The sequence below is a fragment of the Anastrepha ludens genome, chromosome 5 (assembly GCF_028408465.1).
Source record: "Anastrepha ludens isolate Willacy chromosome 5, idAnaLude1.1, whole genome shotgun sequence".
Taxonomy (NCBI): Eukaryota; Metazoa; Arthropoda; class Insecta; order Diptera; family Tephritidae; genus Anastrepha; species Anastrepha ludens.
In genome coordinates this window covers 45,768,906-45,795,152 of record NC_071501.1, presented here as the reverse complement: position 1 = coordinate 45,795,152, position 26,247 = coordinate 45,768,906, and the positions used below count along the sequence as shown (strand labels likewise).

Sequence of the window (26,247 nt, the reverse complement as noted above, 5' to 3'; positions counted from 1 at the left end):
GTTTTTTTTTTGTTAAAAAACCATTTATTTAAGTAGAAAAGTGAAAAAATATTTTATTCAAAATATTGCCTATCGGAAGCGGCAACTTTTTCCCATATTTCAGGCAATTTATGGAATCCATCCCAAAAAAACGTGTCATCTTTTGCGCCGAGAAAGTCATCAAGCCATTTTTTAATACCTTCAATATTGGTGAACCGTATTCCAGAAAGGTGATTCTGCATCGACCGAAACAAGTGGTAATCAGAAGGAGCTATGTCTGGGCTATAAGGCGGGTGAGGTAGAATTTCCCATCCGGCATTTTTCAAATATTTTTGATCGGTACTGCAACATGTGGCCGAGCATTGTCATGATGGAAAATCAATTTCTTGTGTCTGCAAAATTTTCGTTGCTTGCTTCAAACGTATCAATTGTTGCCTGTAGAGCTCTCCCGTGATCGTCTGACCTGATTTTAACAGCTCATAGTACAGCACACTCTTCTGATCCCACCAAATACAGAGCATTACCTTCAAACCATGAATATTCGGCTTTGGTGTCGATTTGGCTGGTTGGTCTGGCTTCCCATATGATCTTTTACGGTTTGGGCTGTCGTAATCAATCCACTTTTCATCGCCAGTGACAATACGTTGCAAAAACGATTTCTTTTTGTGGCGATTAAGCAGCATTTGAGACATGCAAAATCGTCTCTCAACGTCTCTCGGCTTCAATTCGTGTGGCACCCAATTTCCTTGTTTGTGAATGTATCCGGCTGCTTTTAAACGTTTAGAAATGCCTTGTTGGGTGACTTCCAATGTTTTTCCAAGTTCTTCTTGAGTTCGACATGGATCTTGATCGAGTAATGCCTCCAATTCTTTGTCTTCAAACTTTTTTGATAGACCTGATCGCTCTTTGTCTTCTGTGCCAAAATCACCACTTTTAAATCGTGCAAACCACTGCTGACATACTCTAACCGCTGGAGCATATTTAGGATAAGCTTCTGAGAGTAAACGATGTGCTTCTGTTACACTTTTTTTTAAATTGAAGAACAAAAGCAAACCACCCCGCAAACGCTGTTTTATTGGAACGTAATTTGACATTTTGACTGTAATAAAAAAAATTTGTGTGTTTACTAATATTCACTGTGCCATATCAAATTTACTTGATTTTTTGGCGTGCTTTAACAACATATGTAGAATAGCTGTCACTGTCAAAATATTCACTACATAAATAGATATGAGGTTAGTAACAAATACGAAATTAATTATATTTACCCCCAATATTTTCTTAATCATTTATTTGTATTAATATATTTGCGAATTAGTTTACTCATCGAGGCAATTAATCCGGTGGTAGAGGACTATCAATGTGGATTCAGAGCGAACGGATTAACTACTGATCGATATTTTGTAATGTGCTAAATTTTTGAAACAGTTTATGAACAGGTCTATGGTAGACATTTACCGCCTGTTCTATAGTTCTTCTTAATTCTGTTGATCAATTTTGTAGACCAAAAACTAAATAATTGCAAGCAACGGAGCTGCCGTGTATGAACACGGCCGACAACACCAACAGAGAGTTCGCGAAGTTGAAGCAACAAAATTCGTCCTGAATGAACGGGGGCTAATAAAACTGATCTAATATCAGAAAAAAGAGTTAGCAGCGTTGGAAATAGTGAGTTATACCCAGATCAGATGACAGATATACCAGGTTCGCTCCTGAACTATGGTGAAAAAGATAATTGTGAGGGAACTTCGGTTGCCACGTCACTTAGGAGATTCTAGTTTCAAGGTTTGTTTGATAGCAATGGTGAAAAAAATAATGTTAATGTGTGAGGGAAACTTGTCCGTCAGCCGATTCTGTCGAATTCGCGCAGAGCCAAATAAAGGTCTCCTAAAGAGCACATCTCTAAAAATATTTTCACCATGACTTTTACGAAGTATACCTGCTAGTGACGAATCTTGCTCGATATCCTTATTATTGTTCTCACACGCAAATTTTTCATCAAAAGCGCAGAGCCTAAACATAGAAAGCGGTGAGTGGCGAGTCGAAGGCGCCTGTTGTTTGTAATTACGCTATCAGGAGTGAGATAGGTTTATAATTATAAAAGTAGAATAGGCTGAAGTAGAACCAAAGGTAGAACTGCTAAACTAAAAAGGTATTTTGTATCTCAGTAATATGCCTCTAATCATTGTTGACCAAGATACCTTTAGCAAGCCTAATTAATGTTTTAGGGTATTCTAAGTTGAAATACTTCAGTATTTGTCCGGATTAGGCCGAACAGTTACCGAAAATATGCTCAGATCTCTCATCATCATAAACTTGAGACAAAATCGCCATTGGGAGCTTTGGCCAAAGTAAATGTTTCGCTAGAAAATTACCAAAAGGCGTAGTACCTAAAGGTCATCACTGTTTTCATTTAACTAAAACATGGCGGTTAATAGTCGGACAAAGGGTCAGAATTTAGTGCATTTATAAATTATTTAGAAAACAATATTTGTATGCACACGCATTTTTACATACAAAATTATTTTTAAATGAATCGCCTTTGATGGGGTTTTATTATTTTTTAAATTTGTTAAATTTAAATTTAATTAATCGTGGGAAGTAGTTTTTAAATAGATAGAATATTTAGGCGCATTTGAAATTTTCGCATCGGGTATGTGTTCCTTAACAGCCTGTATTTTTTATTAGCAGAGAATGTAGCAGTGAGAGTTGCTATGTGATCATTCTGTAGAAATGATTTGTTGGATTGTTACGAACTCATTTGACAGTTCAATATCATTGCTATTGCCAAAAATGTTGTTGTACAGTGTCCCTTCAGCATTTAGAATCTACAAGCATTTAATTACCAGTTTGAACCGATAGCAAAGACAATGCAAGTTTCTCTCTGCTGGCAGCTGCTACTGAATTGAGTCAAGTTTTAGGTTTGCTTTTATTATTGCACCTTGACTCAGTTCAGTAGCAGCTGCCAGAACAGAGAAATATGCAATGTCTTTGGTATCGGTCACTAACACGGGTCAACGCGGTCTCGGCCCACCGGAGCGTTAGTGTCCAGCCACGACAGCAGGTACATATATCAGAAGTGCGATTTATTAACACATTTAATCGATATTCGCATTGTTATTTTTCCTTCGCCACAATTTTAACGATTTTGCTATTCGATAACCCATTTAATAACGAAAACCGATAAGAGAAAATCAGCTGTTTGGTTAAAAAGTCGATTATCAGAAACTAAACGACAACAATTTTGTTGTGGTTAAATTAAACGAAAAAAAAAGAATTAGCAGTTTGAATTAAAGTTTCTAAATTACATTAACAAAAACGGGAATATGATCTTTGAGAATTTTGCTTATGACCTATTGCGTAGAGAGGAGATAGAGAACGACGTTTGCTCCGGAATGTGGACAATCCTTTTCATTTGCCGGTTTTCACTATTCCGGTTAACTCCAGACTTGACTGAGGACCTAATTTCCCAGGTTGACACTAATCTTAGAGGTTCCAGAATAACACCGATTTCGACTGAAAAACAAGTAAATCTTGTAACCTTTAAATTCTAAACTTTGCCTTTATATTACAAGGTTCTAGGTGCACTGCGATTTTTTGCAACTTGATGTTCTCAATGACCCATAGGTGAGCAATAGGGAACATCCATGAGCCATCGTCTGTGAGCCGAAGCATACAGAGTGTAACAGATGCAATCAACCGTTCCATGCTTTGGGCAAGGGTGAGGTTTCCTATGATCCAAGTGGAGCGGCAAGCGGCAAAAGAAATTTTAGAAAGAATTGCTCGACTGTGGAGCGACTTTCTCGATATCCTAAAGCAATATACTTATATGTACATATAGACAAAGTATTAAGTAAATATTAATTTCAAATAAAGAATTATTTTACTTTACGTTGGGCAAACATAATTGTAGAAACACTTAAACACACAACTATTCGCTCATTTTCATATTTAATTTGACAAACAAGCCACTCTCAGTTTGAATAAATAGAAGAAGACAGCTGTTAAGTGTTAGTTAACAAGCTGAAGCTCTGCCTATTAAGTAAGGCCTCTTGAAACTAAAGAAAAGTGTTCTTACCACAAGAGAAATAAATATATACGAGTACTCAGATAGCCAACCGGCCCTGAAAGCATTACAATCACGTAATGTTAACTCGAAGACAATAAAATAAAACAGTAAAAGTTTTGACAGAACTATCACAGTACTTTACAATAAACCTGATCTGGGTGCCGGGTCACAGCGACATAGCAGCCAAATGCAAAGGAGATGAACTAGCGATATTGGGCACCACATTACCGATCCAACCAGACAAAGCGAACATACCTATACCTTTAGCAACTTGAAAGATGCTTATAGACAAACACACTATCAGAGCTGTCAACGGGCTATGGACTTAGTCCCTGACCTGTGCAACAAGTAGTACAAACCGAATGTTGTAGCTGAACAGGAAGGACATGAGAAATCTTCTTGGGGTTCTAACAGGGCATTGTCTGATTGGCAGGCATGCCAGTAGATTGGGAATACCCTATAACGACTATTGCAGAAGCTGTAATGGCATTGAAGAACAGGGAACTATGAACACTTTCTATGCGGGTGCATGGCTCTGGGTAGAAGGTTCAATATTTTAGGAAAAAGTTGCTTGAATAACTTGGCAGAAGTGGCCAATTTAAAAATAAGAAGCGTTGTTAGATATATTTAAGCCACATGTTGGTTCAATGAGGACAATGTAGAGTGAGGAGAGGTATCAGAAGCCTGGGTGTGTCAATTGACACCCACTATACCTACCTACCTACCTACCTACTTACCTAGTTAACCTAAATTTGTGAATAGCGAAATCGTTAGAACAAATGGCAAATACTTAAGGCAAAAATAACAATTGTCGAATTGTTAAAAGTTAGTTAATCGTGCTACAGTTTATTTAAGGTCCTATACATAACGACATTTTTTTTACTAAAAACCAGTAGGAATTCACTTTTATTGTGAAGTTGGTTTCATTAAAGTCAGTCAAATGTGCAAGAATTTCTAAATTTTTAAAGGAAAGCACTGCCGTTTTCTTCTTCTCGATTTTGGCCAAGTTTGTCGTTTCTTTCTCGTGCTAACCGGCACCAATTGGACACACCAAGTGAAGCCAAGTCCTTGTCCACCTGATGATTCCTCTGCTACCACCAGCTGGTACCGCATCGAATACTTTGAGCGCCGGAGCGTCTGTATGCATTCGGACGACATGACCCAGTCAACGTAGCCGCTGGATCTTTATTCGCTGCGCTATGTCTATGTCGTCGTAAAGCTCATACAGCTCATCGTTCCATCGCCTACGATATTCGCCGTTGCCATCGTGCAAAGGTCCAAAAATCTTACGCAGAATCTTTCTCTCACACACTCCAAGCGTCGCTTCATCGGATGTTGTCATCGTCCAAGCTTCTGCGCTATACCTTAGGACGGACATGATGAGAGTCTTGTAGAGTGTTAGTTTTGTTCGTCGAGAGAGGACTTTGCTGCTCAGTTGCCTACTTAGTCCAAAGCAGCACTTGTTGGCAAGAGAGATTCTACGTTGGATTTCAAGGCTGACATTGTTATTGGTGTTAATGTTGGTTCCTAAATACACGAAGTCTTTTAGAACCTCGAATTTATAACTGCCAACAGTGACGTGGGTGTCGATAGCCAAGTGCGCCGACTGTTTGTTTGAAGACAGGAGGTACTTCGATTTGTCCTCGTACACCACCAGACCCATTCGCTTTGCCTCTTTATCCAGTTTGGAGAAGGTAGAACTAACAGCGCGGTTGTTAAGGCCGATGATATCAATATCATCGGCATACGCCAACAATTGTACGCTCTTATAAAATATTGTGCCTGAGCGATTAAGTTCTGTGACTCGTACGATCCTCTCCAACATCAGGTTAAAGAAGTCACACGACAGCGAGTCACCCTGTCTGAAACCTCGTTTGGTATCCAACGGCTAGGAAAGGTCCTTCACAATTCTGACAGCGCTGCTGGTGTTGAGCAACGTCATCTTACATAGCCGTATTAGTTTTCTGGGGATACCAAATTCAGACATCGCGGCATACAGATAACTACTTTTCGTACTGTCGAATGCAACTTTGAAATCGACGAAAAGGTGGTGTGTGTCGATTCTCCTTTCGTGGGTTTTTTCCTAGACTTGGCGTATGGAGGATGGGAGTGGCCAGGACGATTTTTCTGCATATGGTTCAAGCAGCTCACAACGTCCGGGATTAGCCCACGTATCCTCTGGGTAGCTTCCCCACACCCGTTCGGGAGTGAGCTAACGTGAGAAGGCGAAGCATTCCAGGATAGCTGATTGTGCGCTGGGTTTGGGACCCGCTACTGAAAAGTCCCTCCCAATGAAAGGATTTAAAAAAAGCCTCGGATGAGAACTGCCGTTTTACTGTATTAATTAAACCCAAGAGCAGCCGTTGTTTAAATAAATAATAATAAATTATTAATCATTGGTTTACTCAAGACCTTGTAGTTTCAGAAATATATTTAACCAGATATGATCATGTTTTGATAAATCTATAAAGTTTCTAGCTATTTTTGGTTCTTTTACATACTTAAAAGTCATATATGTATGTATGCTGGTATGTTATATGGTAAGTTTATATGTATGTATGTCTGTATTTATTAAACCGAATGCAAAACCAAGTATTTCGGTTCATTGCGAGAGGAAACTATAGCAGAATGCAGCAAATGGCATCACCTTCATTGCTATGCTGGCATTCACACTTCCCACAACCACTACAGTTGTATGAGAATGCCTCTAATTGTTTTGGTGAATGTGTGAAATGGCAGCTGTTGCTGCAAATTTTGTCTAGGCTGTTAGGCATACTCGCATTGTTTGCTAAAATGCATTTAGCTACTAATTTACATATATGTATGTACAGTTATCTTGTTTGCACTATTCCAATAAATGTATGTAATAGTTGTAGTTGCGGTAACAGTTGCCAGCCGACGACTGGTATTCGGTTGGTGAAAGTGTTGCATCATATTGCCATGTTTTGCACTTGTAACCAAACAACCCAAACACAATTAATTGTAATTTGTCATTTCATTTCGCAGGCAATCTACACATACATTCACATATCTTCGAACGCTTGAATGTTCACAAGGGAGATACTGAAACTTGTATGCTGCATTTGCACGCTCTGTATTTTTCATCAGACTTTTGAATGGATATTTTACTGGCAGCGTGTGGCTGCATGCTTTAGTAAGAAAGTTAATGATATAGAACCAGACGTGCATATATGGCATACGTATATATTTGTAATACAATCTTTCAAATGCAAATTTATAAAGAGATTTCGTAAATATGAGTAGCTAACATATACTCCTGTGCTACTGTAAAGCTTACAAACTTTCCCATAAAAACTTATACAGACTTACGAGATACCAAATAGATTTTTTTCCTTTGGAATATGTAACTCCCATGTATTGAATTTTGAAAATTTAATTTTGTCGAACTGCAAACAAAAAGTTACTAAAAAAGTTATTATAAAGGGTGATTTTTTAGTTATTATCTTTTTAAACAGTTGGTTTAAACAGCTGACGCACGTTTCGTGTTTTGTTTCACTGTCAAAAATCTTCAGTTTGGTCTATAATTTAACCATGAATCGTCTTAAAAACGAACAACGCTTGCAAATCATTGAATTTTATTATAAAAATGCGTGTTCTGTTAAGAAAGTTTAAGATCCACTTTTTTATCGAAAAATAGTGTTCAGCGACGAAGCTCATTTTTGGATCAATGGGTTCCTAAATAAGCAGAATTGTCGATTTTGGAGTGAAGATCAGCCAGAAGAATTGCAAGAGCTACCAATGTATCCAGTATACAGAAAAGGTCACAGTTTGGTGCGGTTTATGGGCTGGAGGTATCATTGGACCATACTTCTTCAAAGATGCTGCGAAACGTAACTATGAATGGTGAGTGCTACCGTGAAATGATATCCAACTTTTTTTTGTCCAAATGCACGAGCTTGACTTGCATGACAAGTGGTTTCAGCAAGACGGTGCCACATGCCACACAGCACGCGTAACAATGGACTTGTTAAGAGGCGAGCTCGGTGAACATTTTATTTCACGTGCGGGACCTGTCAATTGGCCACCCAGATCGTGCGCTTTAACGCCTTTAGATAATTTTTTGTGGGGCTATGTTAAACCTCACGTCTATTCAGACAGGCCTGCTTCAATTAACGCATTGGAAGACAACATTAAAGCATTTATATGTGAGATACCGGCCGAAACATTGGAAAGAGTATGCCAAAATTGGACTAAGCGGATAGACCATTTGAAGCGCAGTCGCGGTCATCATTTGCATGAACTAATCTTCAAACATTAAATTATATCGTCCCCTTAGTATTAAAATAGCCTATAAATTTTTTGATGTTTTGAGAAAATGAATTTCAAACTTTTTGTCGAAAGTAGCTCTCACTCAAATCTCGTTATGTCTGTAAATATTTATTATTTTTTGACTGACGTTTTGACCCACTTTGTGGAACTAGCATTTGACAAAATTTTGACCACATATAAAATCGACGATGGAGAATCCAAAAATTCAATAAAAAAATAGTAGCCTATGAGCACATAGGCTATTGTTATACTAAGGGGACGATATGGACTGTACTATCGATTTAAATAAAAATGTCATGCAGTTTTCTGAATTTTACGTGTGTTTTTTTGAAAAACTTTCCTATAGCTCTTAAAAAATCACCCTTTACTATACTGTACTTTTTCGCTGTACGCTTTGGAGATTTTAAGTTGCATAGAAATAATAAAAAATATCTGTTTCCTCCCAGCTTATGTGCAACTGTGGTACCTGATGAATGAAATTCGTTCTTATTTTCCTAAGCAGTTTTCAATTTGATTTTTTTTGTGCTATTAAAAACCTTAACATGATAGCACTGGGGAATATCGCAAAGGTAGCTCGCTGTGCATCAGCTGACTCCGATTACCGAAAAATGATAATGATGCTTATCGCATTCTTCGAAATGAAATATGGTCAAAAATTCGCTCGTCCAAAAAAGAATGCCTTAATGGTCAATGCTAAGATATTGGAATGCTGCAAAATTCACACGACAGTTTTAACCTTCACAAAAAATTAAAGGAAACCTCAGACATTTAAAAAAACCAAATCATTCTGTTCTCTTCAACGAGAACAGTGACGCAGTCTTTGACACAGATGCGAAAAAGATGACTTGGGAAAAATCCATATACGATGCCCTTAGTGACAGTGATAGACAAAGCGAGATGCCACAGCCACACAAGTTATCCTGGTTTGCAGTCAACAACATGAAAGAAAGAAAAGCAGATGAAGTGCCGGCTGAAATCTTGAAACTAATCGATGGTGAAAATATTCAACTTCCAGTGCAACACTTCAATCATATCTATGACACTGGTAATTATCCGCAGGACTGGCTTAAGTCAACATTTATTGCTCTTCCCAAAAAAAGAATTATGCGAAACACTGCAGCAAATATAGACATACAGGTATGTGGCTTATGAGTCATTCGCTAAAAATATTTCTGAAAGTGATTCATAATAGAAAATATGGAAATTGTGAAGAAGTAATGAGGCAATCACAGTTCGGCTTCTGCAATGGCATGGCTACAAGGGAAGCGTTATTTTGTGTTCATCTGCTAGTAGAAAATTGCATGGGCGTACAAAAATACATATTTCTATGCTTTGTTGATTATGAAAAGGCATTTGATAATGTACAGCATGAAAAGCTCTTCAACATTGTGAAGTCATTAAATCTTGAAAACAAGGATGTACAAGGGCTACAAAAATTATATTGGAATCAAATTGTATACATTGTTTTTGACGGTGAAAAAACCAATGATGTACCCATTTTCAAGCTGAAGTAAAAGTAGGAAAAACCACACATAAAAAACCGAAGGACTACAGGCCGATTAGCCTATCATCCTTCCTGTTAAAAACGTTAGAGCGATTGCTAGATGGGCACATCAAAGAAGATTAGCAACAAGCTATCACTCTCTCAACATGCATACAGTGAAGGTAAATCAGTAGAGACAGCACTCCACTCGCTAGTCGACACGATTGAGAAATCACTTCACTATAAGGAATACACTCTTGTTGTCTTTCTGGACATCGAGGGTGCTTTCATACACCCGGAAGCAATTACCAAATCGCTAACGGAAATGGGAGTAAACAGGATGCTCCTCGCGCTGATAGAACGAATGCTAGTCGGGCGGACGATACGCGCAGATTTGAGTGAAACATCCATTAAGAAATTCCCAATCAGGGGTACACCTCCGGGTGGGGTGATTTCCCCACTTCTGTGGAACCTGACCGTCAATAATCTCCTTCAGGAACGAAAAGAACAATATTTTTATAAAGAAATAATTTAAATTAAAAAATAAATAAATAAAAATCAAATGTACATACTCTACTAAAATTGGAATTCCAAAAATTATACTGCCATTGCTAAAAATGTTTAAAGCCACCACATATAATATTTGAAATTTAAGGATTTTAATATACCTAAAATCTTATTTAAAATGATTAAATTAATTAACCCTAGCTACTTTGGCATCTTCTTCTTGTGATATTCACACAACAGAAAACCTTGGAAAACAAAATGTAATTTTGCATAAGACAAAAACTAAATTGGTGAAAAAAGAAATACCTAATTCTAGTGGCTATTACGAAATACGCCATAAAATAAAAACAAAAAGAAATTCTAAAAAATTATTTTTAAGTATTACCAAACGCTAAAAATAAAAACTTTTCATAAGTAGATGAAAAAAGGGCGGGTGGGAAAAACTGTAAAGAAGAAGTGCTACAAAGTTTTAATGCTCATCCAGTTGCAGAATGGCACAACACTGTAATATAATCACAAAGGTTAATTACTTCAAAAGCGATCTTATCTTACACAGTTACATTTACAGCTTCTCCATGCCAGTTTCGCTTCTTTGCCTTATCGGTTTGTTCATCTAATTTCTTTTATCAGTGGTAGTTGGTTGTGCTGCAGCAACCCAGCTTGAAATCGGGTTAGGCCAATGTAGCGGTGGAAAATATGGTATACAAAAATATTTTCTGATTTTTTTTGAAGATATAATGAAATAAATTGAAATTCTTGAGTGTCAGTATGTTTGTGTCATCGGTACAAAAATGAGTTTCGAACAAAGAGCTAATATCAAATTTTGATTTTAAAATCGGTAAAACGTTTACCGAAACATTTGAATTGATGAAAAAATTTTATGGCGATGATTGTCTATCTCGTGCCAGAGTTCATGAGTGTGGCTTACACCTTTCAGAGATGGTTGTGAGGACATAAATGACAATGAACATTGGGCCGCCCAAAATCAGTACTCACCGAAAACTCCATCGGAATTATTCGTAAATTTATCAAAAATTAATCGAAATCATAGTTGAAATTTATCGCATTTTAACTGATCATGTGGGCTTACGAAAGGTCTGTGCACATTTCATTTCACAAGTTAACTAAGGACCAAAAATTGCTCAGGATACAATATTCGAAAGACCTCTTTAAAGAGGCGAGAAAAGACGAGAACTTCCTTTACAACATTGTAACTGGTGGCGAAACGTGGTGTTTCGAACATGAACCTGAAACTAAGCGTCAAAGTGCCAAATGGAAGGTTCCAGACGAGTCACCACACAATTAATCGAGTTTGAAGCCACAAGGAGTTCGTGGCAACGGGCTAAACCGTCAATGCAATTTTCTATCTTGGCCTTTTGAAGCATTTCTTGCATCGCATTCGTCGAACTCGCCATGAATACTTCGAAGGAGGAAGCTGGCGATTATTGCATGATAATGCACCTTCTCATCGATCCACTCTTGTGACTGATTTTGTGACTATAATTCGCATTTCAACCATCAATCACTCACCGTATTCGTCTGATATGGCTCCCTGTGACTTCTATTAAATCGGGAAATTGCGTTTGGCCATGGAAAGAACAGTTTTGCGGCCGTTGAGGCCATCCAAAATGCTTTTACCGGCATCCTCAAGGACATTCCCGTCAATGACCTAAAACACATTTCAGAAAAGATCGCGCAAAACAGGCCAGAGGAGACTATTTTGAATAAATAAACTCGAAGTTATCAGAACAAAGCTCCTGTCGTTTCTATTTTAGCTCAGTCTTGTTTATTTTGAACTTCACCTTGTATATACTACATTTTTGCAAGCTTAATAAATATGTTTGAGTATCCCATTTTTAAGATATAAGAAAGAATTCGAGAACTTAAAAAAAAAATTGAAGTGTCATCACCGAAAAATTCATCCGCTCGCAGTGTTTCCCATTTGATCCAAAATATCTATGGCGACTTGTTTATGATGAAAGAAAGGGTCAAATGTCTTAGACGAGCTTACATGGATTTTCATAATTGATAGTGTTCTTTGAAAATTGAATTAAAATTAGTATATTCACACTGTAAATACTGGTAAACAAAATAGATATTTAAAATACTATTCAAAATAAATATATAATTGTGCTTTCTTGTTCTTATTTAGTTGAGTGCGTTGCATCACTTTTTAAGCTGATAAATGCTGACTAGGCTCACTTGAACCATTGAGGTGGAAGAGCACTTGCAAATTTTTTTGAGGTGTCTAAGAAAATTTCAAATTTAACTCGGTATGCTGACATTCCACGAGTAAAGGCGGGCTAAGCTATATTAATATTTTACATGCCATTGTAAGCAGTTAAATGTCCTCTTGGAAATAATATACGGTCCGTTTAATAGAAGCGTGACTGCCAAAACTTATCCTTATAAAACTATTTGACCAATTCGGTTCTAACAAACTGCATTGTATGGGCTTATAATATTTGTTAGACGCAATATATTCAATAAAATCTACATCCCATATCACCACCATTCGCTGTAATGGTTTCAAATCTTCGAGTCATACTTTGTGTTAATTTCAGCGCAACATTTTCAATAAGGTTGATATCAAGCGACTTCGACGGCCAATCCAACATTTCAGCCCAAAAAGAACCTTTTTGGGATGCTTAATAGTTCGTGGAAGTTCTCGATTATCAGCAGCACAGCAAGGCCGACATGAATATTATTAAGTTTGCCCAATTCCGTTCTCAATTTGCCTTAGCCCATACCAGTCTTTTCTCAATGTGCTCCAGAATTTGAGATCTTCTGCACATAAACGGCCTCGAATCGTATCTTTGGATACATTAACACCACTTTTCCTTAACACTGTTCAGCTTAACGCAGTGATAAGTTCGCCTTTGTTACAAACAAATCAATCGTTTTCTGATTTTGCTTTGGAGAGGCATTTTTTTGGTCCTCGTCCGGGAAAGTCGTCAACGTTTTTAACTTTGGCTTTCGTTACCCATACATTAAATCTATTTATTTATGAACGTCTCCGTCCTCTTGAAATATTTTGCTGCAGATGCAGGTGACAGTTTCGGACTATCCTATGCTATCCATTGGTATATATTTCCACTTTTTTCTCTAACTATAAATACTGATAAAAGGTACGACAAAATTTTGCTCTCCGTATTAATATATAGATATACAATGGACATAGTACAAGGTGGGGCACTCGCGGGCAATGGCTTTTTTTAGCGCTGCGAGACTGGTGAATCTTTTAGTTCAGTACTTTTCTCCAAAATGGCCCAAAGAGAATAATCCATCGGATTCGCATCTGGTGAATTTGATAGCTATTGTGTGGACGTTATGAAACTCGGAACGATGTTCGCTCGAGCTTCGTGAGACGGTGCCGAGTCCTGTTGAAATGTCCAGAATACTTTTCCAATAATTTTTCGCTTTTACCTTGGGACCAGACTCGATGAAAGCGATTGGAGAGCGCCCATCAGCGGTTACAGCAGCCTAAACAATTTCCTGTGGCGGGTGCTGCCTCCACCAATCGGTGACTCAAATTCTCGTATGGATGGTCGGTCAAATAAATCCCATCATTTTGGGAGTTGCTCGATTTGAAAACTTTTCTCGGCAGAAAACACAATGTTCGGAATTGATCGCGTTCGGTTAAACGAAGTAACTCCTTCGCTCTCTCAAGTCCAACTTGTTGCTGCTTTGGGGTGAGATCCTGCGCCTTTTGGATCTTGTAAGGCTTGACTTTGGGATAATTTTTTTAGTATGTGGCGGATGCTACGTTTAGATATTTTCAGTTCTTTCACCATTTGATTGACACTTCGTCGGGGATTTCGTTCAAGTCGCTTCTTCACGTTTTGAACCATTTCATGCGACGTTGCGGCCTTTTGATGACCACCTCTATGACGTTTCGCGATGCTACTAGTGTTATTGTAACGACTAATGGTGCGATAAACAAAAACTTTATTTAACTTTAGCACTTTAAGGTGCTCGAGCTCACGAACAATCTCTGGTTGTGATTTTCCAGCCAAATATAATGCAATCACGCTATTACGTTTGAAATCCATTACTTGTTTCGCTTTTACTCTCGGCAAAATGCGTCTGTGCGCTTGTAAACAATACTCTGGACAGTCAGTTAGCCAACTAAAAGACTGCGTTGTTGCTACTTGAAATAAAGTGTCTATGTCGTAATATAGCTCTGTTCCCTTCAGAGGCACAAGTATTGCTGTCGCGATGGCCCAGTTTTCTGCTGGGAGAAAATAACTCTTTGCAATGTCAGTAGTCTATGCACTTTGTTTGTTTGCTGGTCTGACTTTGCCGTCCAATTGGTGTTGATATTGTCACCAACCGTACTTAGTCGCGTTGCTACAACTGTTGCTTTTGTAGTTTTAGTTTGGACTTTTGCTGCTGTTGTTGTTCTCTGTTTTGGTTTCATGTTTTGTGGTATCCTCTTACACTCTGTGTACGCAGATACGAGTATATGCTTTACGATTGACAGTTCCTTCTCTTTGCGCCTCTCATTTTCTGCCTACCATTGCTGCTACTGCTTCTCATTACTGCCACCGATGGCTTTTGCATTCTTGAATGTAATTGCAAAACTTTATCTTTATCCCACTGCAAGTGCTACAGCGGGCACATTCGTCCTTGCTACAACCTCCAATCAGACTCTGCGCCCCTGGCGATGTTGAGGATACTACTTGCAAACTCCTCTTCTCCATTCGTCTGCAAATACTTGCCACTACGTCTTCTCTTGCTGAAACTCTCGCCCTCAGTCATGTAGTTACTGTAGCGGTTGCTAACTGGGCACATTAAAGTAATTACAGCTGCTCACAAAATAAAAGATATAACAACCAAATTGTAAGCCAGCAACAATGAACCTTAAAACTTTTTCGGCTGTACTTTAATTTAAAAGTCCATTTTATGTAATTTTGTTGACTTCTCCCTACTCTGATTGCGTAGAAGATGAAAGTATAAATTGTTAGTTTTGCATTTTTTGTTTTTGTTTTTTTTGTTTTGCCTTCCGCCAAACAGTAACCAGTGTCATCAATTTGATAGACTTCAACTCTTTGTGGAAAGGTAATCACAGTGCAAAGTCATTAAAGGCCAGCCCAACAGGTAAATTCGTATATGCATATATACAAATATATATACATACTCGTATATGAATTACTTGTATATACAGACTATTCGTATGTACGTACAATTCCAAAGAATTAGGAGTGATGAGACAATTTAACAAACTCTAACTTCGACTAAGTGCGAAATCAAATGAAAAGGAATTATTTTAAATTTAAAGTATTTCTTTCTTATGGCTTTAGATTAGGTTATGTTGAAGCGATTGTGCGACACACTCAGGCTTATAGTCCATTGAGATGCCTTATCTCTCCCAAAACCAATGTGTTTTTTTGTTTTTTTGTCGGGACAAATAGGAAGTACAGCACTCAGACATTAATTAAGTCCATTGTACCGCACTTGGATTCCCTTTGAATTTTCTTTAAATCTACCCGATCTCCGAAGAAATCTGAGTAGATCTTGTGGTGCCAAGGAGACAAGGGGGTCGCTTCTTAACACATCAGTGCCAAAGACCTCAAACCTGATTCGAACGAAGGCGGGGCAGACGCAGAGGAAGTGGTCCGCGGTTTCATCCTCCTCTTCACAAGCTGGGCAGAGTCCACTGTCTGAGATGCCCACCCTTTCAATGTGCTTCGCCCACAGAAAGTGGCCCGTCATGAGTCCAACCAGCTGTCTGGACCCCCTTCTGCTTAATGAAAGGAGGGTTTGCGACAGTCGGGTTCGGACATGACAGGTAACATCAATTTAGTCCATCTGCAGCTCCTCTCAGCCTTCCAAGTTCGCTTGTGGGTTGTATGTAGTAACCCATTTGCTAACCGTGGCTTTGATGGCTGCAGAAGGGAGTGGCAAAACAAGCTCTGGCCCAAAGAAGTTGGCCTCAGAGCTCATCTTAGCTAAGGAATCAAAGGTCTCGTTTTCCACGATACCCACGTGTCCCGGGACCCATGTTAGCATCAGGCTGTTATGTCTACCGACATAGTTCAGCCTAGATTTACCGGACTCGATTAGCCCTGATGTGGTTGGGGGGCTGTCTAAGGCTATGAGCGCAGCTTGGCTGTCACTGCAGACACATATAGATCTGCCTCTCCATCGATTTTCCACAACAAAGTTCATCGCTTTTTGAACTGCATACACCTCCGCTTGAAACACAGATGCATGCATTCCAAGAGCAAAGTGCAGTTTTGTCCTGCTGGATTAAACGTAGACCCCATGGCCGGAGCCAAGCTCGGTCCGGGAGCCATCCATGAAAATGCGAAAACAGTGTTTGCCGGGCTCATTTTCAGAGTTTGATTACGACTGAGCCTCTGGCAGCACTACACTGTATCTCTTTTCGATAGTGTTCATGTTTTCCCACTTTACGTAGAAATTAACATATCCTTATGCAAATAGTTTCATTCTCAGTTTTCTGAATATTACCCCAATCCCTGGACAATGGAATAAGTGTTCACATGCCGGTCTGACTTGACAATTTCCATAGTTTCCTCACCATGCCATACTTTTTACGTGAGCTTCGTATGGTACGGACTGTGAGACGACCTTTGTCCACTAATTCTATTTAATTAGGTAGGTAGGTAGGTAAGATGGCAAGAGTACCCCAGGTACGCTACAAGTAGCACTTACGTGCCGTTTTGATACCATAGAGTGGAACCACTACCTGTGAAAGGATTAAGGGAGGAGATAAGACCGTCTACAGCCATCCAGTGCTGTTGATGTAGCGGAGGAGAGAAAAGGGATCTAGGCTGGAGAATTTCATCAAGTCATCCCCAAAGGGGACGCTGAGGAATCTCAAGCGCCTAGCCGCCAAAGCCGGACATCTGCAGAGAAAGTGTACCACAGTCTCTTTCTCTGTAGGATCCCCACAGCTTCTGCAATGGGGGTTGTACGGAATTCCAAGCTTCTTCGCATGAGTACCGATCACCCAGTGACCAGTGAACACCGCAATGAGTTTGGAAATTGAATGGCGGGGGGTTCCCATCACCTTAAGCGTTCTGTTTATGTCGTATTGAGGCCATAGTGCTTTTGAAATGGCACACGATGAGACAGACCTCCATCTGTCTTGCGCTTTTCTTAGAAAGAAGTTGTGTAGTTTCCCTTTAACGACGGCCAAGGGGATACCGATGTCTGAGAAGAGGGCAGCTGGACTCGGTTCTGCCGCCCCCTTCCTGGCAAGCTCATCGGCAATTTCATTTCCCTCTATATTCCTGTGCCCAGGAACCCAGATGAGGGAGATGTTTCCTGCCCGTTCGAGGCGTTTAAGTTCCTCCTTACAGGAGTTTACGAGAAGAGAGCTGCAATGCGGCGACGACAGTGCCTTGATTGCAGCTTGGCTATCGGAAAAAATATTTATGTCTCCCTCCCAACAGCGATCCCGAAGCATTTTGCATGCCTGCAGGATCGCGAAGACCTCTGCTTGAAAGACGCTGCTTGTCTCCGGCAGTTTATAGGAGACCGAGATGTTGGCTGATTTGGAGTAAACCCCCGCTCCCACTCCAGACTCCATTTTGGATCCGTCAGTGAAAACAGAGGCCTCTATATCCGCAACAACTCTCCCCTCTTTCCAATCTTGCCCTCAAAGCACAGTTTGCGGATGGAGATGTCGGTGCGAATATCAGAGAAGGAAGGGGAGATCTGCTTCAAGATGCTGCTATGCCCAACAGGGAGTTGTCTCCAAAGGCCAAACTCCCTCAGTCTGATAGCTCTCTGAGCAGCAATGGATTTAACCTGCAGATCCACAGGAATTAAGTGGAGTATAACGTTGAGCGCAGCGGTGGGACATGTTCTGCAGGCACCAGTGATGCCCACACATGCAGTTCTCTGCACTCTCTCTAATTTAGTGAAGTTGTAGCCCTTCTGAAGAGCTAACCACCAAACTAGGCAACCGTATGTCAAAATTGGCAGAACCACTAAGTTGTACATCCAGAGTACGACACGTGGCTTGAGTCCCTATTTTTTGCCGAACATATAATAGATTTACAGGCATAGAAGGCTATATTAGCCTTCTTAACTCGATTTTCTATCTGCAGCTTCCAGTGGAGCTTGGGGTCAAGTATTACACCAAGATACTTGACTTCCGATGAAAGTGTAAGACACTGGTTGTTAAGTCTAGGAAGCTTAAACGGCGGAGGCTTGTATTTTCTGGTGAATAGCATCAACTCCGTTTTGTCAGAGTTGACTCTGAGACCGCTACTGGCGGCCCACCTGCTGAGTGTAGCCAGTGCACCTTCCAAAATTTCAGCCATTACTGATGGGAAGGGACCTGAGACCATCAGGACCAAGTCATCGGCATACGCTACCACCTTTAACAGCAGATGAGTTTGTAGAAAGAGAGATATCAAGAACTTCCTCCCAACCATTTGATGTTCCCGATGCCGGGAAGACAAAAGTTGGGGTGTTGCCCTTGTTACAGATAAGTAAATTACGGCTTAGTATAAAATCAAACAGAGACTCACCCCGTTCATTGATCTCGCTGCTGCCCCAAATGGTGTGTCTGGCATTCGCATCGCATCCGATCAGGATGTTCTCCTTCTTGGGCTGGAGAGTATCCACTAGATGCTGCAACTCCTCAGGAGGCGCCGATCTGTCGTGGGCCATGTAGGCAGATACCAAGCAGAAGCAACTACCACTGGATGGTTCCACCCTGACCGCAGTCACATCCGGTGAACTGAAATTAGATAGCAAAAAGGCATTAATTGTGTTCCTTACTAGGATACAGGCCCTTGGCTTACCATCAGTATGGACATAAAAGAGGTCATAGGATCTGTCTCTCAGTCCCATGATTTTATGCTGCCAGATCCAAGGCTCCTGTATCAGGCAGACATCGATGTCCTCCTCCCGGAGGGTGACTCTTAGGTTATCTGTGGCTAGTTTGGAATGACGAAGGTTAATTTGTAATACTTTTAACAGACTGTTCAAAAGTGTTACTTACTGAAAATTCTTAAGCGTTTTTAAGAGAAATTATTTTACGTGGGAAGGATGCGCGAACACAACAATTGCCTGTTAAATAAAATGCGAGCGCGTTCGGTGGTAACTTCACAAGTGATTTATTTATTTCTAAATTCGAGTTTTTATAGTGTCTTAGCCTAACGGATTGAGTTCAAATTTATGTAATTACAGTAAATATGTATTGCTCTGTTACGTTTATGTAATATAGGTGTTTATACATATATAGTGATATTTTTAAATTCATATACGAAAATTGAACAGTATTTTAGAAAACAGTAAGCTTAATATTGAAACGTTATGAGAAATTATGGAATTTAACAAATTATTATAATAATGATTAAAATTAAATTAAATATATAAAATTAAATTAAAAATTAAAATTCTAAGCCATTTGGCGTAACACCGGCCACCTTGAAAGGCTCATGGTCCTTCAACGTCTGATGGCAGTACGGCGAGCTTGTGAACGGGGCGTTTAATTACGCCCGCTTTGGTTGCCACGTCTGCTACGCGGACTTTGCCGTCTTGCCCTGTTACGATTGCGGCGACGCGGCCGAGCACCCATTGCTGCGGTGGTGTGTTGTCTTCCTGAACCAGGACGAGGTCGTTCAGCTCGAGGTTGCGCTTCGGATGCAACCACTTGTTCCTCTGTTGAAGACCCAACAGGTAGTTCCTGGACCACAGTCGCCAAAACTGTTGCTTGAGACAACAGACAAGTTGCCATCTGTCGCAGCAACGCATTGGGTCCATCGATACTTGGGCTGGTGGCAGCGCTCGAAGGGGGCACCCAACTAATAGGTGCGCTGGTGTTAGGGCCTCTCCATCGTTCGGGTCCTGACTCAGTGGTACCAGGGGTCGCGAGTTGAGTACGGCCTCGACCTCGACGAGCAGCGTCTGTAGTTCTTCGGCGGTGAGCAGCGCGTTGCCGATTGCGCGCACGAGAAGGTGTTTGGCGGACTTCACTGCCGCCTCCCATAACCCGCCGAAGTGCGGTGCCCTGGGTGGTATAAAGGCGAAGGTGAATCCTTCGTCCGTTGCGTATTTCTGTACTTCCGGTTGTTGGGCCTCGAAAGCATCCCTCAGCTCGCGAAGCTTGCGATCGGCGCCGACGAAGTTGGTGGCGTTGTCGCTGTATATTTTCCGCGGCATTCCTCGGCGTCCAATGAACCTTTTTAGGGCGAAAATAAAACAATTAGAAGACAAGTCTGTTACTAGTTCTAAATGTACTGCCTTTGAAGTGAAACAAACGAACACTGCGATATATGTTTTTACTGGGGGTCTACCACGTATTTTCAATGTAGTATATACGGGACCACAAAAATCTACTCCACATATTAGAAAGGGTCGTAGTGCACGAAGCCTATCGGCAGGCAAATTTCCCATTATTTGGGATTGCAGCTTCGGCTTATAATGAAAGCAGTGTGTGCAGTTTCGAACGGTACGACTACAAGCTTCTCGAGCATTGACCAGCCAAATGCGGTCTCGGAGAAGCGCTACCAATGCCTTTGCTCCAGCATGGTGATTTCGAAAATGTAGGTACCGTAAGTATGTGGTAACGAAGTGCGAGTTCTTGCTTAAGAGCAGTGGGAACTTGGCATCATATGGGAGAGGCGCATTTAATAGGCGGCCTCCTACTCGGAGTAAATTAAACGACAGCGACAATTCCGAGTAGTTGTGCAAAAATGGATTAAGTTTTTGCAAACTTGAGGGTAGGGTGGTACCTTTGGTGAGTTTCATAATTTCTTCACCATATTCAACATGTTGAACCACCTGAATGACTTTGAGGAAACTAAATTTAATATCCTCAGCCGTCAGCATTTGTGTGAATGTCGCAGATGGGTTTCTAATGCGTTTTATCCATCTTAATATGTAAGCGACAATACGAAGCAGTTTTTGATGAGAAGATACTCTTTTGGTGAGTTCCATAATTGGATGCGATTCATTTGCTTGAACAACTAAAACTGTTGCGTTCCGTTTCTTCTCTAATGCTTCGTCTCCTGGAGAGAGCTGGAAGTGGGTGTTTGTTGGCCATAACGCAGGGTCTTCTAGGAGGAACTGTGGACCGCTAAACCAGATAGAATTATTCAATTCGTCCACGTTACAACCCCGAGACACTTGATCCGCGGGATTTTGCTTAGTTGGCACATGTCGCCAAGTAGCTTTATCCGTCAACTCTTGGATTTCGGACACTCTGTTTGCAACAAAGGTCTGTAGTACAGATGGATGCGTTTTGATCCAATGCAAAACAATTTCGGAGTCTGTCCAGAAGTTTATATTTTCAATTGGCCGACTCAACATTGGCGCTATTCGTGACCATAATTTGGCCAGCAAGTGGGCTGCCGAGAGCTCTAGACGCGGAAGAGATTTAGTCTTCAGCGGAGCCACTCTAGACTTTGCAGTAAGCAGCGTACATTTCGTTCCACCAGCCGAATGGCTACGTATGTATATACAGCAGCCATACACTCGTATTGAGGCGTCGGCAAAGCCATGAATTTGGCAGCTTGCACTCGACTCGGTGTGTACAAACCGAGGAATGCTTATTGATGGTAGCTGCAGTAGATTGGCTTTGAAATTTTCCCAGCTGGTGTCGAGGTGCAATGGAATCGACTCATCCCAATCTAGTTTTTGCAGCCAAAGCTCTTGCAATAAGATTTTTGCTTTGGTAACTAGTGGGGCAAGTAAACCAAGAGGATCGAAAAGACGAGCCGAAACTGATAATATGTTTCGCTTAGTGGCTCGTAAACTGGTAAAGTTGTCATTTAAGACAAACCGAAACAAATCTTCCTTCGGCAACCAATGGATTCCAAGTGTTTTTGTGGAGTCTGTGTGATTGAAGTTTAAGGCCTTCTCAGAACTCTCACAATCGAAAAATGATGGGTGATTTGAAAACCACTTAGATAAATTGAATCCTGCCGAGTTTAATATTTTAACTACCTCACTTCTAATAAGATCTAGAGATTCGAAATTATCGGATCCTGTAAGCAGGTCATCTACATAAAAATCTCTTTTTATTGCCTTTGAGCCGAGTGGATACATATGTGTATTGGCATCGCTGAGCATTTGTAAACACCGTGTAGCGAGAAATGGAGCAGGCGCAGTGCCGTATGTTACGGTGTTAAGTCGAAAGATTTGAAGTGGCTCAGATGGATGCCGTCTCCACACTACAAGCTGAAAGTTTTGGTCTTCTTCGTGCATGAGAATTTGGCGGTACATTTTAGTAATGTCCGCCGTAAATGCATATTTATGCAAACGAAAACGAAGAAGTGTTGAATACAGCTCTTCTTGAATGGTCGGCCCAACCATCAAGATTTCATTCAACGCAATTTGAGAAGAGGTACGACTTGATGCGTCGAAAACAACACGTAATTTAGTCGTCGTACTTTCAGGCCGAAGAACGCATTGATGCGGAATGAAGTAGTGTGGCTCACTCGGGATCTTATTATTTGTTGGGCTCATGTGACCCAATTCGATGTATTCATTCATGAAGTCCAGATACATTTGACGAAGTTCTGGATCTTTCAAGGTCTTTCTCTCCAGGGCCTGAAACCGCCGAGACGCGGTTTCATAGGAATTACCGAGTAACTTACGGTCATCTTTGAAAGGCAGTCTTACTTGAAGCCTTCCTGAAGGCAAAACTTTAGTAGTTTTTACGAAAAATTTTTCACACTCTATTTGTTCAGGTGTGAATTTTGTCGAACTAGCCCCTGAAGGTATTTCTTCCATCGCCCAGAACCTTTGGACAATGGAATCTATATTTGCTAGATTTTGTTCAGTATGGCATAATGTGCTACTGACTGTGGGAGGAGGACGTTGGTTGGAGGCGTATTTGCCAGACACAACCCAGCCTAAAAGTGTCTTTTGCAATGTTGGGTGATTGGGGCTGGCCTTGATCTGGCCTACAGCTAAAAGCTCGAAAAATGTTTCAGCACCTAACAAAAGATCTACCTTTTGAGCCTTATAAAATTCTGGGTCCGCTAAGCTAATGTTTTTAGGAATTTTCCAGCCATTAATATTTACGTTACGATCTGGATGGCTGGCTGAAATGGATCGCATTATCCAAAACTGTGCCGAAAACTCATAATTATTGACCCGCGATTTTACAAACGTATTTAATTTCGTCCTTACTTTTTTGGTTGTATTTCCGTTGCCGATAATATTTAAGGTCGTACTTTCGCGACGAATTCGTAATTTCTGCGCCAAATCCTCTGTCATGAAATTCACCTGAGATCCAGAATCCAGCAAGGCTCGTGCAGGAAGGTACTCTCCGGAGCTACCTTTTACGTTGACTACGGCTGTAGCCAACATAACCCGATCTGGTGTACTCGTCGTGTGCATGGCATGCGAGGTCGAAAGTTGTGGTGCAGTTGCAAAGGATACAGGGTACTGGTGCAGCAACGTGTGATGCGAACGGTTGCAAACACGACACCGATCCGCTTTGCACTTTGAAACTGAGTGCCCCTTTCGCAAACAATTTATGCATAAGGGGACTGATTTAGCAAACTCAAATCGCTCTTGAGCAGAGAGAGTTTTAAAAGTAGGACACGCGGGTATATTATGATCATTTGATTTACAGTGCGGACACACCGGCTGTTTTATATTTGAAGTCACTAAGGCAGCTTTCGTCCTTCCCGCATGAAGGTGGGGTTTCTGAATGCTGTGACTGCTTGACGGCTTGAGCCTCGACGTTGAGGCTTCATCGGCAGATAAATGTTGGTAGCGTTTATTTAATGCTGCCTCACACTCCCGCCATAATGGCAGCTTATCATAATCCAACTGTTCCTCCCACTTTGACCGAGTAACGGTGTCAACTTTTGACATTACCAGATGAATTATGATAGCGTTTGTGATGTTTTTCTCGTCACCTAACGACAGCAACGAGTCGTAAACAGCCGACACTGTATCAATCATTGTGCGCAATGAAAGCGCAGATGGCTTTGGGATAGTTGGCAGTTCAAAAAGTTTGGAAATTGTGTCAAAAAATATTAAGCATTTATTGTCATAAACTTTTTTGAGACTAGCCAACGCCTTCGAATAATTTTCGTCCGACATTTGGAAGGCCTTTACCGTTCCCAAAGCTTCACCAGACAGATAGTTAACCAAGTGATTAAATTTCTCAATGTCTGGGATTGTAGGATCGTTGTGCACCAAACTCTCGAACAGACTCATAAAATTTTTAAATTCTGAATATTCCCCTTTAAATTTCGGTAGCGACATTTTCGGTAGTCGCGAGCTGTGAGGTGCAACAAAGGATGTTTCGGCTATTGACGATTTATTTCTCGCCAGAATAGATTTTATAACGGACTTAGTTTCCACTATTAGGTCCTCTAACTCCCCACGGGCTATGTCTTCCTCGTCGATTTCTTCAATTTTCGACTGGCACTTCATAAGCTTATCGCTATAAGAGTTCAAAATGTCCAGTCGGCACTCCAATTCAATTGGATCTAACGACATTGTTTTATCGAGGAGACCCGTTTTTATGCGCACTATACTATTTTTCGCAACAGTTCGCTGGCGCTTTAGTGATTTCAATTCCATAATCTCCTTACTTGGAGAGAGACTTGGAACTGCTGTCTTTGGCTTGCTCATTTTGAGTTAAATTATTTAAACTCCCGAAAAATTTGCTCAATGTCCACAGAAACGAAAAAATATCTGTGAGAGTTTGTGGCTGAAAAAACGAAAACGAAAAGATGGCTGAATAGCCTGCACAAATCTCAATCAGAAAAACGAAAAATAGCTGTTGGACAAGGCTGTGGTCAGGCCACGAAAGGATGAGCAAGCACAGTAGCACAACACTACGAAAATTGTTCAACAGATTTGCGAAAAATCGATTTTTGTTTAAATTATTTCCTTGTAAATAATCCGTATTTACGAAAAATTTATTTAACTTTATAATAATTTTAATTTAATTGAACTTATTGTTCGAAAAAAAGGTCTTCAATTTCTTTAATTTTGTTTTTTAAATTTATTGACGATTTCGCATTTAAGGTCACACCCTTTATTATCAAATCCCAACGTACCCTTGTTTCACTTTCGCGGAGTTTTATATACGTATATTTGTATAGATAATTGTATATATGGTACATGCACACATATGGGAGTGTGTACATATATGTATGTATATATATGCAAGAAAGTGAAAAGGGGATGCAAAAAATTGAGAGTGTTTATCAACAACAACCACAACTTTCAATTTATTGCACTTGTTACCTGTATAGGCTTATTGCAAGCCTTGACTTTCCTTTTGCAAAGGATGCAGGTGCAGGTCATTCCTGGCGGCGACAGAACCAGCGGTAGGGATTGCAGCGACAGCGGGCGATGACGGCAGCAGCAGTGACCAGAGTAGCAGCGACGGTTACAGTGATGAGAGAAGCGGCGAGTATGGCAATAACTGCGAGAACTGTGACAGCGGACAGTGATATATACACGAGGGCGACGAAATATCACTGTGACCGTTTATATAAGCACCGCACTGTTTCAGCTTTGCACTGTGTATTGTAGTTTATTCTTTTTTATTTATTATATATTTTTTTTTTTAACTTTTTTGGCTATAAATATTTTATTGTTGTTAAATAATGTTTTTGTTTTTGTTTTTAAATAATTTTAAAGTTTTTTTTTTTTTTTTTTTTTTTTTTGGTTTTTGGGGGCTCACTTGTCACTGTGCACTTTTTGTATATGCATATACATATGTATGTACATATATTAGTTTTGCTGTCTTTTTTGTTATTTTTTTTTAATTTTTTGTTTGCGAGACGACTTTTTGTTTTGCTTGTGAACGGACCGCGCAGGCAATTGTTGTTACTAATTAAAGCACTTATCGTTTTTATATGTTTATTGTTTTGTGTATTTCGAAATAATTTCCGATTATGTTCACCAATTTATTATTATTTTTTTTTTTTATTTGGAATTACTTCCCTTAATAGTT

The 26,247-nt window shown here is 40.2% G+C and overlaps 1 protein-coding gene across 1 annotated transcript; it reads right to left on the bottom strand.

The window, feature by feature from the left end:
- Positions 1-19,402: 19,402 nt before the first annotated feature.
- On the bottom strand, positions 19,403-25,861 carry LOC128864356 (uncharacterized). Its single transcript, XM_054103977.1, has 2 exons — positions 25,533-25,861; positions 19,403-20,493 (listed from the first exon to the last, which is right to left on the bottom strand). The coding sequence occupies exon 2, from the start codon at positions 20,472-20,474 to the stop codon at positions 19,749-19,751; it is 726 nt and encodes a 241-aa protein (XP_053959952.1). The 5' UTR covers positions 20,475-20,493; positions 25,533-25,861; the 3' UTR covers positions 19,403-19,748.
- Positions 25,862-26,247: the final 386 nt, after the last annotated feature.